The 15,000-nt window shown below is 41.6% G+C and overlaps 1 protein-coding gene across 1 annotated transcript in view; it reads right to left on the reverse strand.

Annotated features, from left to right (window-relative positions):
• Positions 1–13,545, reverse strand: part of LOC308362123 (UPF0524 protein C3orf70 homolog A) — a 16,326-nt gene extending 2,781 nt beyond the window's left edge. The window contains exon 1 of the mRNA XM_080834637.1: positions 12,998–13,545. Coding sequence (XP_080690763.1) covers positions 12,998–13,172 — 175 coding nt within the window. The 5' untranslated portion in view covers positions 13,173–13,545. The remainder of the gene's footprint in view (positions 1–12,997) is intronic.
• Between the last annotated feature and the right edge of the window lie 1,455 nt (positions 13,546–15,000).

Consider the following 15,000-nt stretch of genomic DNA (forward strand, 5'->3'; position numbering starts at 1 on the left):
CCATTAGAGTGTACTGTCTATACTCAAATAAGAGGGGACCTTCATTTCAGGCTCACATTCAATACCTCTCCTAGTCGGGATCCCCTTCCCACTGACTCGGAGAAGATGCAATTAGTGGGCTTGATGAGGAGACAGTCAGGCGAGGAGCTAAGTGTCAGGTAAACCCATTCTCAAAGCTCACACAACTCACAATGACAAATCACCTCCACGAGACGAAGGCCCGTTAAAGAAGGCACTGTTCACCGCCCACATTAGGGAGAGAGCACTCCCATGACACAATCAGAATAGTATATAACAGGAAAGAAAGAATGACACAGGCTTCCAACAACGACTTCCGAAAATGGCATGAGGTTGCTAAAGAAAGAAACCATGGTGTGCATTACAATTAATCTGCACAGCTACTGGACATTATATCTTATCCGTGATGTGCAATGGGTAGGGATTAGTCCCACTGAGCTTATTATGGAAAATTTACATTTTTGGTCTGCAGGGCTGTGGAGATCAGCTCTGAACGTGCGGTCTGACGACAACACCATAATTGGCCACACTGAGATCGTGATAACCCCCAGGACTGCTGAAGGGAGAGGGTGCTGTGAGTTCACCGGTTGCCTACTCCTACTCATACCTTTTTTTATTCGGATCATCTGGACTTGTCCAATGACCACTGTGAAAGGACAGCTAACAACATGAGAAAAAAATAAAGTACACCTCGACTTGGATCGTTGCGGATACCGTGTGCGGATAGAGAGCGCTCGTCTAAATGATAGGGCTATCTGTATTCTGAACTTTGCGGACAAAGACAAACTAGACTTCGTCTGAATTGGGCTTGAGAGAGAGTTGTCTGAAGGGAACCCCAGTGGGGCTGAAATGAAAGGTGTGAATGAGGACATTCACACGAATAACTTCAAATGGAGTGGAATTATGTCCATCGACACCATACACCTAAGAATAGCCAAAGCCCAACAAAAAAGTGTAGGATGGCATGACGTTGGTAGTCTGAGGCTAATGGAGAACCATATAAGCTCTACAAGAATGCACCGGATGTTCTACACTCTCTTTAGAGGCTAATGAGGATAGCGTGGAAGAAGCAAGTCATACCCAAGACATGGCAGAGGGCTATCAGCGTGCTAATTCCAAACGAAAAGGATGCATCAGACATTAATCAAAACCAACCAATCTGCCTCCATCTCCACTAACAGAAATAATAACAAAACCCAAAACATTTTTATCGCATTAAATATTTCAAATTACTCGCAAAAATGAACACTTTAATTTTGACAGCACTGAAGCTCCACACTCCCCACCCTCCCTTGGTGTCTTTCTCTCACACACTGACACACACACACAATAACAGTCCATGAAGCAGTCCATCATCTTGCCAGGCTCTGGGTAAAAACATCTCTTTTTCAACAGCCTGGGGGAGTTATGTGATGTTGACAGAAGGTGACGGGTATAAGATGAGGGCCGTCGGCACGGCGATGGCACGTAGGAAGGGAGGAAAAAAAGAAAGAAAGAAAGGGAGAAAAAAAACGTCGGGTGAAGACATCTCTCTCAGCAGCACCTTGAGTCTCCACGCCTGCCGAGAGTGCTCTTGCCCACTCCTCTCCTGAAGATCGTTACACCTCCGGTGGGGTGCATCGACGTGTTGTCTGGCATATGGTTATGACAGTCACGCTACATGGATGCAACACATTCACAGAGGCCATTTCTGTACATCTCTATTGCTCTCTCTCTCTTTTGCTCTCTCTCTCGCGCTCTCTCTTTCCAACTTGACCAAGTCATTTACTGTTTTACACATTCAGGAGCTCCCTTACGTCTTATGTCTGTCTCCTTCTCTATCTCACTGGCTTTCTATTTATTCATTCTCTCTCTCTCTCTCTCTCTCTCTCTCTCTCTCTCTCTCTCTCTCTCTCTTTGACTTGACCAAGTCATTTACTGATTTACACATTCAGGAGGTCGCTTACATCTCTCTTTCTGACTTGATCAAGTCATTTACGGTGAATTCTGCTCAGGGGACTTGATGTTCCGTACTTCCACCCAGCCAAAGGACAGAACGTAAAAGCACTCTTTTTCCACACAAGGTAATTGGCCATTATGCTCCAAGGCTACTCTTAATCAATTTCCACATGCACCTGTTACTCTGTGCCTGAAAGCCTACCGCTGCAAGGTCACCTTTACTGCACTCTAAAACTGGAAGATGAAGACAACAAGCATTACGTAGAAGGCACAATCTATTCCCTGTGTCCCTAAGGTGTACGCACAAACACAGCCTTCTCTTTTCTCACTCGGCATCTCTAAGAAATGCCAAGTTTGCATTACTTCAGAAATATCAGAATTCCAAATGACTGGCTGGAGCATGGCAAGAAGCGGTGCTAGCATGCCAATCTAAATTCATCTTTGAAGGAGGCTAGAAGCGATAGAAGCCGAGCAGCTTCACAGGTGCATGTCAGCTCCTGGGATGCTCTGTCTAACCCATCTGATGGCTGCTCTGAAGCTGATGGCATCCACGATCATGCATAAAAAAAAACATGGAAATTAATTCTGCCCTGACGAAACACGTATCCCTGGCACGTGACTCCTATTTGGACACTAAGTCTTGGAGGATTCTGCATTCTACTCATCCGTGTGCTAGCACACTATACCATACATTTCAAGCCTTAAGGGTAAGGGTAAAAACTAAAAAGCATTTGGCTCAGTGTATCGAGATGTTTTTTTTTTACTTTAAGTTACCATAGTTAACACTTAACAGTAAAACACGGTGCCTTCAGGGGGTTCATATGGTTTAGCATAGCATTCGCCACAGCCCTTGCTCACTCCTCTCTTAATGAATATCTCATTGTGACTGTCTCGTGGTTCCCTTGATACCAGGGACAGTAGCCTCCCTTCAGACCTACCTCTACAAAGCTAGTACTGTCTTTCATTTAGACACACTTATATTCCTACGAGCTACAGGATCATAGCCCTAAACCAAAGAGAAACAAGATTGTCTAAATCCATTTAAAAGACATACATACAGCAAGATGATCAAAGTCACTTCCTTTTCATTGTAAATAATCGGTTAGAAAAACTTGACAAACGTTCTGGTCGTAACCTTCCTCACACACACACACACACACACACACACACACACACTAAAATGTAAGAATAAATCAAACCAGGAAAATATGAAGATGTACGCTTGTCTTACAACACTGATTTTGAGGTAAATGAGAGAACATTTTATCATGAACATGGCTGCCTTAATAAAGATAAGTTCGCATCATTAGTTTTTTCATGGATTAAATCTTTGGGAGGAAGCCCCACCCCACCTCCCAGGAGATTCAGTTTTGCATGATTGCAACATGAAATGGGATTTTAAATAGCCAGACCCAGACATTTTTTAAAACAGACTAAATTCAAATAGCACCCACCCAAAGCCCAAAGGCCTTTAAAGCTACATAACTTCCCTACAGACAGAATGCTACACAGGCCACTTGGCATGTTCATCAAAAACAGATGGGAGTTGAATATCTCACTCAAGGACATTTGACAGGATGCTAGGAAGTCAGCGTTAGGACTACACCCGCGGCTGTAGTTACTTGCTGTCTTCTTACTGGCAGAAGCTTCGTCACCCCCTTTCAGTGCACAGCATTTGGAATTACCTCAAGACCAATGTTTGGATTATGTTCAAACGTGGAATAATTTCACTTGCTAAACCTGGTCGTGTACTTATTCAAAAACGGAAATAATAAAAATGACTCAGTATTCAACATCTGTTGACAGTGACTGTGAAGGTCTGGCTTCAGCAGCATTGTATTCTGAAAAACTCGCTTCAAAACTCCACCACAAGGTCACAGGATATCCTGTTTTCTTTCACAAATGGCAAGCTTAGGAGCCACAGCCAAGCTGTTCCTTACACACTGAGAATAGTTATTTGATCTCACATTAACCCACTCTGTGGATTGAACTACACATCTGGAGGGTTGCAAAACACATGCTCGAGTTTTATTTGCAGACTTTTCATCAGCATTCAATACAATACACCCACACATTTTAGCAAACAGACTTCGGGACAACTTCCAGCTGAACTCTACACTAATAAATTGGATCTTGGACTTCCTGAGTGGGCGGCCACAAAGAGTAAGGGTGGGGAACACATTATCTGGGGTCCGCTTCACATCAGTTGGGACACCACAGGGTAGTGTCTTGTCACCATTACTGTACATACTGTACACTGACTGTTGTCGCAGTAAGTACCCTGGACATCATATAATCAAATTTGCAGATGACACTGCTGTGATCAGTTTATTGGAGCGAGACGAAACTGAACATGGTCCAGTGCTGCAAGAATTTGTTGAGTGGTGTGAAGCCTCCCAGTTGCAACTGAATACCTCTAAGACCAAAGAGTTGATCTTTGATTTTAGAGATGGGGCTCCCTCACCCACTCCATCTCTGATTAATGGAGAGGAGATAGAGATGGTGTCGGAGTATAAATATCTTGGTGTTATAATTGACCACAAGCTATCATGGGATCAGTGTGCTGATGCTGTTTTTAAAAAGGGCCAACAGCGCTTGTATTTTCTTAGAAAACTGAATTATTTTAATGTTGATAACAGAATTCTGACCATGTTTTACAAGTCCTTTATTGAGAGTATTCTATCCTACTGTATTGTATGCTGGTATGGGCATTCCAAAATCACCCATAGGAACAAATTGGGGAAGATTGTTAAAACCTGTGGAAAAATCATTGGCAAGCAACAGGTAGACATGTACCAATTGTATCTGACCAGATTACAACAGAAGGCAGATAAGGTTTGCATGGACACAACCCATCCACTCTCAGTGGAATTCATGCCGCTCCCTTCTGGTCGTAGATACAGATACCCTAACGTCAGGACAAACAGAGCAAAAAACTCTTTCATTCCAATGGCAATAACCCAATTAAATAAGATGTGGGGAGAAGTACGACTAGAACAATATTAGCATGTCAGTACAGTAAGTAGGAGTATGTTGCACTTCCCTAGAAGGCCTGAAAACATAAATAGGTAAGAACTACTGCACAGTGCTACAAATATTTATCTAAATCAACAGCACTATTTGTGCAATACATCATACGCACATCAGTAAAGAGTATATTGCACTACCCTAGAAGCCTATGTGTCATAAATAAATCTTATTTTTAGATAAATGCTGTAGATTTATTTATGACATTAGGCTTGGTAGGGAAGTGCAATATGCTCTATTTCACTGTATTATATTTATTGACGCGTGTATGTTATGTGTATGTTTATGTGTTAGATATATAGTGCTGGAAATGTCTGGTTCAATGTCTGTTTGTAGATATGTCAGTGTCTGTACCGTAAAACATATTGCCTCTCGGGGACATTAAAGTTTTCTAAGTCTAAAAAAAAACTAACAGATTGGTCTAAAATGGAAATGTCCTATCATTTAACATGAAATTATTAACATTTTGAGTAGAACATTTTAGAACAAATCAATTAACCTTAAACATAATCTGATGACTGAGTTTGGCAACAAATGTCAATCCAGCTGATGCTCATGTTCATGTTTCTGTCAAAGTATTATCACTACACACTTTTTGCAATAGGATGATGCATACATCCTAACCATAGCCTATTGTATTCCAATATTAACCCCCCTTCTTTTAGAGCCCAAATATTTACTAGGGGAAAAAAATGGATAAAAAAGTTGGATTCGGTCCAGTGCTGAGTTAGAACGCAATAACCAGCAACTGCATAATAGCTATACAATGTAATCCTTTGGAGCAAGCATCTGCATCAAAGTAATCTTTAAACGCTTATTATTACCACTGACAGGCTCATGTTATTAAAAGTGTCCGTCCCTACAAAGATAGACCTGTGTCTTTTTACCTCAACAACTGTAAAGAAACCACAGGAAATGACTGTTTCTAGTCAGTAGTTTACTTTTTTTACGTATCCTCCGGTCAAGTCCGGAAGAACTCATTTCAGTTCTCCTTTAAACTGTACTGTTCCAGTGCGAGAATACTTTGTTGGACATTTATTTTTGTAGTTTGATTCTTCACAATATGCAAAGCTGTATCAAACGACAAAAATAAACGTCCAACAAAGTAGTCTTGCAAGCACTGAGAATCAGGTTTTAAGAAGTGTACAATCTCGGTTAATTAACGGGACTCCGTGTGAGTTCTCCTCACAGGCACTGGTGTGTGAGGATACATGATTGGACAGGAGACATTGGAGGGAAGGTGATGGGTCATTCTCCTTGTTTTCCACCCTCTCTCTCTGTCTCTCGTGACCCTGATATCTCCCTGTTCTCTTTCTAGCCCTCTGCTCCAGTAATTACACATTCAGACACTTCCTTTTTCAGACATCTCAGGTGTAGCCCAGACTTAGATGGATGAGTGGGCACAAAAAAGCACCACACTCAGATCATTCATCAGGATTAGACAGGGTTCAAGTCGAGGTCTGAGTTCACCTGAGGTGGAAAGTTTCTCGTCCAGTCTGCTTATTGAGCAGTGGTTCAAAGTGGAAGTGGGGAGTTTGGATTAGAAGTGAAACTAAACTGCCCAGAAAGGTCGGGAAAGTTTTCTGCGCTCACAGTTAAGGTTTTTTTCACTTATGACTAATCTTTCACTGATTGTAGTTTGTTCACACGATGAATACAATTCTTAATTGTTCTGGTATCGCCTCCGAAAAATAGTGTATGTTTCTCCAAAAATATCTACCAGAAATGTGTTAGATTTGTTTGCCTCCGTACCAGCTGACTTCTTTGTTCTTTTTCTTTCTGCTGTTGGAGCGGATTACTGATTTGAAAATGTGACCTGCTTCCTTGTGATATAAAATGCATCCCCTCTAGTGCTTTCTTAGCAAGAGAGCTCAACAAATACTCAATACAGCATGACAAACTATGGGGGCTTTGTTTGTACAAGACACATTGGTAACATTTTCCATTATTGCACTAGTAGGCCTACATTAGTTAGCACATTAATTAACAAACCAAAACCTTTAGTACCCTTTCCATAAAGCATAAGTAAGCATCAGTTATAGTAGTAATCAGTAATTAGCAGAAGTAATATCAGTCATATTGGAGGTCATTGTTTGTTTGTATCAACTGATGAGTTTTTTACATTAAAGGTCTCTTAATTAACATTTCATCACAGTGGTTGACATGAATAAGGCAGGAACCTCAGCAGTGACTTAAGTAATTATAAGAATTGTAGCGAATGCTTTATTTATGTTGACCACTGCAGTAGTTAATGTTAATTAAATGAGCCTTCATGTAAAGACTTACAGGCACATTTTAGTGCTGATTTACAACAAAAATGGAAAAGCATTTCTTTAACCCAGACTTGCTTGTGTACCCACACAGAGGAGGAGGCATCTGCTTCTCAGCATAACACCGCAGTTAATGACAACTGGGAAAACTTGGCACCACTATGCGCCTCACTACCTCAGCGAAAACATCCCTGGCAGGTGGAAGACTCTCTCTTTCTGTCTCCCCCTGACCCCTCTCACGCACATTTATCAGCCCTCACGGGACATGATGAATTAGCAGCGGCACCAGCCCGGCTGACTTCCAGTCACGCTCCACCTCCGGCACCCCCCTCGTGAGCCGACCCAGCTGTGCGTGGGCAGGCCCCTCCGTTCTCTCGTTACAGGTTTAATCTAAGAATTTTGCATGTAAGCAGGTCACATTTTAAAACTAACCAAGGTCCCTCCGTTCTCTAATTACAGGTTTAATCACAGAATTTTGCAACTCTGCACTGTCTAAATTTTGTATTTAATGTACCTGCATTTAGCATGGGGACTTGGGCTAAGTTGCATTTTTTGTGATTTTAGAGACTCCAAATCTACCATAAAATGATCTAGTGTTGTCATCTAGAATTAACTCATGTTAATTAGCTCGCTAGCAAGCAAGCTGCTAGCCAGTTAAGATATCCATTCGCTATAGCACCACACATAGGCGGAGATCCCTGAAATCATTGAAATGTTACCATGTATTGTCCCCCCCTACAATGAAATGGGATCTCCGCCCATGGCACTACAGTAAGTTTGTGTACAGTGAAGATGAAACTGTACAGTGGGCCCACGGTTCGGTATGTTTTGTGCCACGGTAATGGTACGGTTTTGGTATCTTTACCGGATTTTACTTCTACTTTTGCTAACATTGCGAGATTTGGCATTTGGGCTTGGCGGAGGTCTACCCTCTCCGTGGATCGAACCATAGGGGGCGTACCAAATGGTTCGACAATATACCGTGCACCGTTGCATCCCTAGTGTGCAGATGATTATCTGCTTATATTTAGCCTTTAGAACACTACAGTACACTTCAGGTATTAAATCACAAACATTTGTCACTGTCGTTTTGGTTTGTAACAAGCAAATGAGCCATCAAGTAACTTGATAACCTTGGCTTATCTTTTCCAAGACATCAACTAAACAGGGGTTTATGATGAAATATTTATCTCCCATCAACTCTGTAACTCTTGTCTTATCACATTGTAGTTAGCTACGATAGTGGAAACTTGCAATCAGGGGGATTACAATTTTTCTGGATTGCAGAAAACAATGCCAGAATGTTGGCTGGTAACGTTATTTACCAGTATAGGATAACCAAGATCTGGTTTCTGGTTCCAGTGTTCTAACTCAAAAAAACGATATTGAAAAAAAAGGAAAATAGGGCCCAGGGTTGGCTGGAGTGTTGTCTTGACACAGAGAGCATGTCAAAATTGAAAATTGAAGTGAAACAAGGAACCATGAACGTGGTCCACTCAAAAATGTTTAACCTTCATGTTTCACCACCACAACATGGTATTTTCCATAGATTAGCGATTCTTAGGAATTAGAATGGTGTGCAAATGCAGTTCGCTACCACTATAGCAAACAAAAGTGAATGAAGAATTAATAAGTGAAAAAACTGTTTGGAAAAGGCTATATGAGCCACTGCCTTATGGACAGTTCAAGGCCTTTGGGGGGGGGGGGGGGGTTGGGAAGGGGGGCGGGGGCTTCCTCTTCTGCTAGAAGGCAACCTATATATAGTCTGCAGTTGTGACGAAAATGTTCATGCACACCCTGGAGTACGATTCAGTCATGCTCTTTCACCAAACATGAACAAACATACAAACATAAACATATGGTAGATTATTCCACATTTCAAATCATCTTCACAACTAAATGTGAATTTTTTGAAGACTTTAAGACTGGTTTCCAAAAGCCCATGACAGATTTTGATAGGAACAGATCAAAACAAATGCATATATTGATTAGATATTTATATTAACTGCTCATAAGAGTACTAAGACTTTAGTACTAAGACTATAAAAACGTATTAAACATAGACTAAAACAAAATGAGTGCGGTGCATTTCATCAAGCAAAACAAAAAAAGAATTTAACGAAGGGGTGGTTTCAGTTCCTCTGTCTAAATCTCAAGAAACAATAAGACGAATCTCAAAAAAGTCTTTGGAGGAAATAAGTTTATTCCAGTATGCCTAACTATCACACACAACACACACAGCAAACAGTAGAGAGAGGGAATACAGAGGAGCTCTCTGTAGGATTGCATGAGAAGCCCTTTGAGACTGCCTCCTGGTACAAATCCCATTTTGTATTCATACATTCAGCTAGGGGAGAGAGTGCGAGAGAGAGAGAGAGAGAGAGAGAGAGAGAGAGAGAGAGAGAGAGAGAGAGAGAGAGAGAGAGAGAGAACACAGAGATATAGAAAGAGACAGATAAAGTGAAACGGATAAACAGACAGACAGGTAGATAGATAGATAGATTTTCCGAATCTTGGAGTTTTGAGTTTCATTTGCTCTCTCTCTCTCACTCACTCACTTTTTCATGTTGCCTTCCACCAGACTTCCAAAAAGGATCTCCCTCCTCATCTAGAGGACCTGTCACTCACTAATTAACACAAACACACACTAATGTTCCTTACATCTGTTTACCTCCTTCCCTCTCTTAATCTCTCTCTATATCCCTCCCCTCTCTCTTCTCACTCACACTTCATCTTCCTCACTCATTCACTCCATTACTCACAAATGTTCTCTCTCCTCTCTCTCAAACCCTCTCATCGTAATTATACACATACACACTTTCTTCCTGGCTTAATAAGCTAGCCTTCTCAACAATTACCTCACAAACACACACACACACACACACACACACCGTACTCTTACACCCTACGGTAAAGCAGCCATCCCCCTATCCTTGTGCAAACATAACACACTCACAAACACACGCACACACCCCTTACACTTACACATTCCGGTAAAGCAACCATCACCCTACCCTTATGCAAACATATCACACACAAACAAACAACAAAACACTACACACTTAACACATTCTCTTCCTCTGAGGACAATCAGGGTCCCACTCCAGGCACGGTCGCATCCAGCTGGCTCTTCTACCACAAGGCTCTGGATAAGTCCTCATTATGTTTTCACCAACAGTGTCTCTTTAACAAACATCTTCTTCGGACATAATTACCATGGCTTACCTCGCTTAGCAAAAGTGGCATGTGTGTGTACTGCAGATTAGCCCCATACAGTAGTGTTGTCATTTAAGCATATCATGAATATTTTAAAGAGTGGATGCGCAAGTGCCTTGTTTACCTCAGGCCTTTTTTTATCAGCGTCTTGAAATGACAATGGCAAATGACTCAATCATGTGATATATTTATGTGAGGGGTAGAGATCCTGACTCTAGTTTTCCTAGAGTAACTGTCAGGTGAAATCTGAGTCTGTGGTTGTATCAGTTCTGTCAAGTGTAGTGAACATCATTGTGCCCTTGCAGACAAATTCCACAGCGAACTACTTGACATGAGTGGAATTTGACAGGTATTACAGATAGAGTCGGTTCTTGTGAGATAAAACTGGTCAGTGAGAACCAGTACTGTACTCTGACTGACTTTTTCACCATGTTCTGTTGTTCAGGAAAAGCCAGTTACAACCCACAGAAACAAATGGATTTCATTTGTGTCTTATTCTCACCTGTTGTTTCTACATGTTTCTGAGGGGAAATATTGCTGCAACTGCAATGAACTGAAGTCATGAAAAGTCATGATCTCAAAATTCTATTTTATCAACTTGGCTCCACATTCAACATGTCTTGGATGGATATGGCACCTATGTAATGTGGAGAGGTGACAGCAGCTACTGTAGCAGCTAGTAATGTTGTTCTGTAGGGAAGTTGACTAAAATCCATTTTTGGCCACAGTGTCCTAAATAGTTGGTAACTCTGCCAATATGTAGACTGACCTGTTTTTCTGTCGGTAAGCCTGAAAATACATTAAGTCTCTATTTCTCTCTCCTTGTGTATGTGTGTGTGTGTTTTGTACACTTCCATAAAAACATGATTGCAATTGACCTGAGTCCTTGTTCCCTAAGAGGCTCAGAAAAATCTGAAGAATCTTCTTCCTCCACTGCCATCACATGATCACATGACAGCCCTCAGCAGAGTGATGGGCGGGCAGCCATTTTAACAGAAACCCTGTTGTTGTCCTCAGGAGAAAAGCTGTAGTCACTCCACAACTGTCCTCAAAAATATAGCCACAGCTGCATGTTTCATTCTGCTGTAGTATTATACTGTCAATCTAGGATTCAAAGTACCCCAGAGTGTAAATGCAGAATGAGATCAGTGATAAAGTAGTATAAGACCTGGATTTCCGGAGCACTCAAACTTTTCTTCATTCACAGACACTTCTGAAACTTTCAGATATTTCTCTTCACAGTTACGTTACTCTTGGATTTTCACAGGCACTGTTTTCATTCCCAATCAGAAAGGCACTACTATCACTACAACGCAACAGTTATCTTGCCAGACACACACGTGTGGATATTATCTACATATTTGGTCATGTAGACCTTGAAATGTCCTTTTTTTCTCCAAAAGCCTACATATTCAAATGTATTGCAGGTATGCACCCACAATACAGTAATCTGCTTTACATTTCTTAAATGCAATATAAAGGCTGGGTAAAGGTCAGGGATTCAGCAGACACTTTTACCCAACGTGACCATAAAAATAGAAATAGACTAAATAGAATAAAGATAAAGTATCAATATAAGTATAGTACAAAAATCATTTAAATAAAGGCAGAACTTGGCTAAGATAGGTGTTTTTGTCTGAAAGGATGATTCCCTTATGGGTGTTCCCCACTCTGAGCTTTCAACCTTTAGTGATACACCCCCTCGGGTCCATAGCCCAACTGAACAAATCGTGTCTCAGATTAGCATAAGAGTTGCCAATCAACAAACCTCTTATAAAAGCACACTCATCTATGCATTTATTCAAGCTTGTTTGGGACTCTTTAAATGCAGGGTAACCCTACCAAATGCGAAGTGACCCAATCACAATACATATATTTATTTTATATATGTATGTGGACTGTGTTTTTTTCTGACAGCAACAACAGTCAACAGCTTCAACGTTTGGTAATAAAAACCTGAAAGATCAGTGGATCACGTTTCATTAACAACGTCGTTATTCTTTATGCATTATTGCCAAATTATGACATTCGGAGTAAAAGCAGGGGATTTCGACTCTGGGGATGGGGACTGTAATTTCTTCTCTGACGTCACCTATGACCGCACAGCGTCCTGTGTAGGGGGATGCCAGGCGGACACCACAAGGAAGGAACAGTGAACAATAGCTTACTTACTACCGTGGGCTGTGTGGAATTCAGTACGCTTTTTTTTGTTTTAAAGATGTCAAAAAGTTACGTTCCCCGACAGGAAACATGACACAACGACCCCCAATCATGACAACGATACCCAGTCTTCCATCATAATTAACCTTCGATTGCGATGTGTATTGTTTAAGAAACCATTCATATTCTTTCAATAGAAAGTAGCGTTGATACTATGTTGTTATCATATAGCCTAAATTACACTGATAACAAAAAAAGTGGTAAAACTTACAAACCTACAATATAGCCCGGATCATGTACAGTAGGCTACTCACACTGAAATGCTGTATGTTTTTGAGTGGATTTCAACAGAAAGGGCCGTTACTTACAGTGGCACCATCCCAAATGACAGCACCAATGCAGCTTGAAACACTTTCCGTGGCTGTGCGTGGAGCATATGGACAGCCCGTCGCAGGGAAGAAAGTCCGGTCTGCCCGCGCAGCTCTTAGCCAGAGCTTGCGCTTCATCCAACTTCTCGCTCTTCTGTCCGCCCGAAGCGGCCATCGCGAACTACCCAGGATCAAGCCTTTATCACTCTCCGCATCTGAGGATGCTGTGTAATGTTGCCTTAAAAAGCGCGCTCCGGGTTATTCCGTGGCTATCAAATGTGCATTCGTTTCCATAAACAGCGAAATTACACGAAGACCATAAAAACGCAAGAATGCAGCTGACACTAGGCTAGTGGAAAAACATCAAAGTTCCTTACAATATTGTAGGCTACCTTCCACGCTCCGACGCTCATCTTATTTGTCGAAGCCAGATGGAAAATCTAAACCACTGTTAAAACAATAAGGAGACACGAACTAATCAATCAGAATAAAAAATCCTGTGTTTACGGGCGTATAGATTTATATCCGAACCTCCGAGTAAAATGCGTTCTCTTCCTCCGTCTCTCCTCTTTCCTCTCCTCCCCTTTTCCCTCCCAACTTTCTACCGACACCCGATGGGAAGTCGCAGGGTCCTGTTACTGCCGGCAGAGAGAGCGGAGTAATTGTAGAGTCCCCGCTACCTCTCTCAAGAATGTTATGATTCTGTGTGCGCGCGTGCACCTCCAAGCCTTATGAGGATCGCCCTCATAATTTCCTCCTCCTTCCGTGGACAAATGGCAAGATGGAGCTTTTGCGCTGTTATTAGGGAGAACTAGAAATACTAGGGTTGAAATACTGGATAGGTAACAGTAACTGGAAATATGGAATTGAATGAAATTATATATATCGTGAATATCAGAGAACGTATACGGTGTCACGGTGTAAGATACTTCCTTTGTTTTCAGGTAGAAAAGGAAGTCAGACTCGTAACCGGTATGACCGTGTAGACCTGGGTCTGTTTGAATGTGTCACTTTGTTGCACCTTTTCCATGGATTGATTTGGGTTCGTCAGTGACGGACCACGATGTTTTACCCCAGTGCCTAAATTGTCCGTAACTAAGATATCTGTTGTATCCTACCTCTCTTTATCATATTTTTTACATAACAAATGCATAACCTTTCCTTTCCACCATACACTACATTACCAATATTTTTCTGTGACTCTGGTTTCTCGTATTTCTCGATATTTTCTCTCTGTTCTTCACACTATTTACTTACACACAGGGCCTCAAAGACAAAAAATGAAAGTGTCTCCATTTTTCACATCTTTCTTTCCTTCTTTGATGTGGGTGGATTGGGACAAGAGTGTAGAGGCATACTTGCCTATTTGAAGAGAGGGACCTAGAACCAACAGAATAACAATTTCACCCCAATGGAAAAGAAAATGGCCATGGTTGCACAGCCACCCAGGGCAATCTCAGAGGAGTGATGGAGATGGGAGGGGGAGCTTTTAGAAAAGCCTGTATTCGCTCTCATCCTCCAGTGAATACAATAACATGAAAGGATGGCACAAGCTGGCATTAAGAACAGAGAGAAGCATCAGAGCAGATGTAGGCCTAATGTTCTTATTCACTTCAAAAGACTCTCGCTTCAGAGACGTCACCTATTTCGTTGTGGCTGACCACAGCTCCTCACCTCTTTTTAAAGTCTGTGAGTGTTTACATGTGAAATATTAAATATACTGTATGTTTCTTCTTCTTTCTTTTTGTTTTGCTATGGCTTTGAGAACAATATATACCTTCAAGGACAATCGGAGTTCAGCTGTACCCTGCGGCACTACATGTAAACATTCCCTTTGATCGTGCCTCAAGTCCAGCTTTCATCCTCGCGTGCACTTATTGTAGCCATATCAAACCACATGAAAAGGAATCATTTCTGTTTTTTTGTGCCCTGAATATGCGCTGCCCGGGCCACTCTCATCAGTTCACTCGTGTCCCTGGGGACGAGGCAGACGAAGTTCAGTT

Source organism: Sprattus sprattus (assembly GCF_963457725.1).
Source record: "Sprattus sprattus genome assembly, chromosome: 3".
Taxonomy (NCBI): Eukaryota; Metazoa; Chordata; class Actinopteri; order Clupeiformes; family Clupeidae; genus Sprattus; species Sprattus sprattus.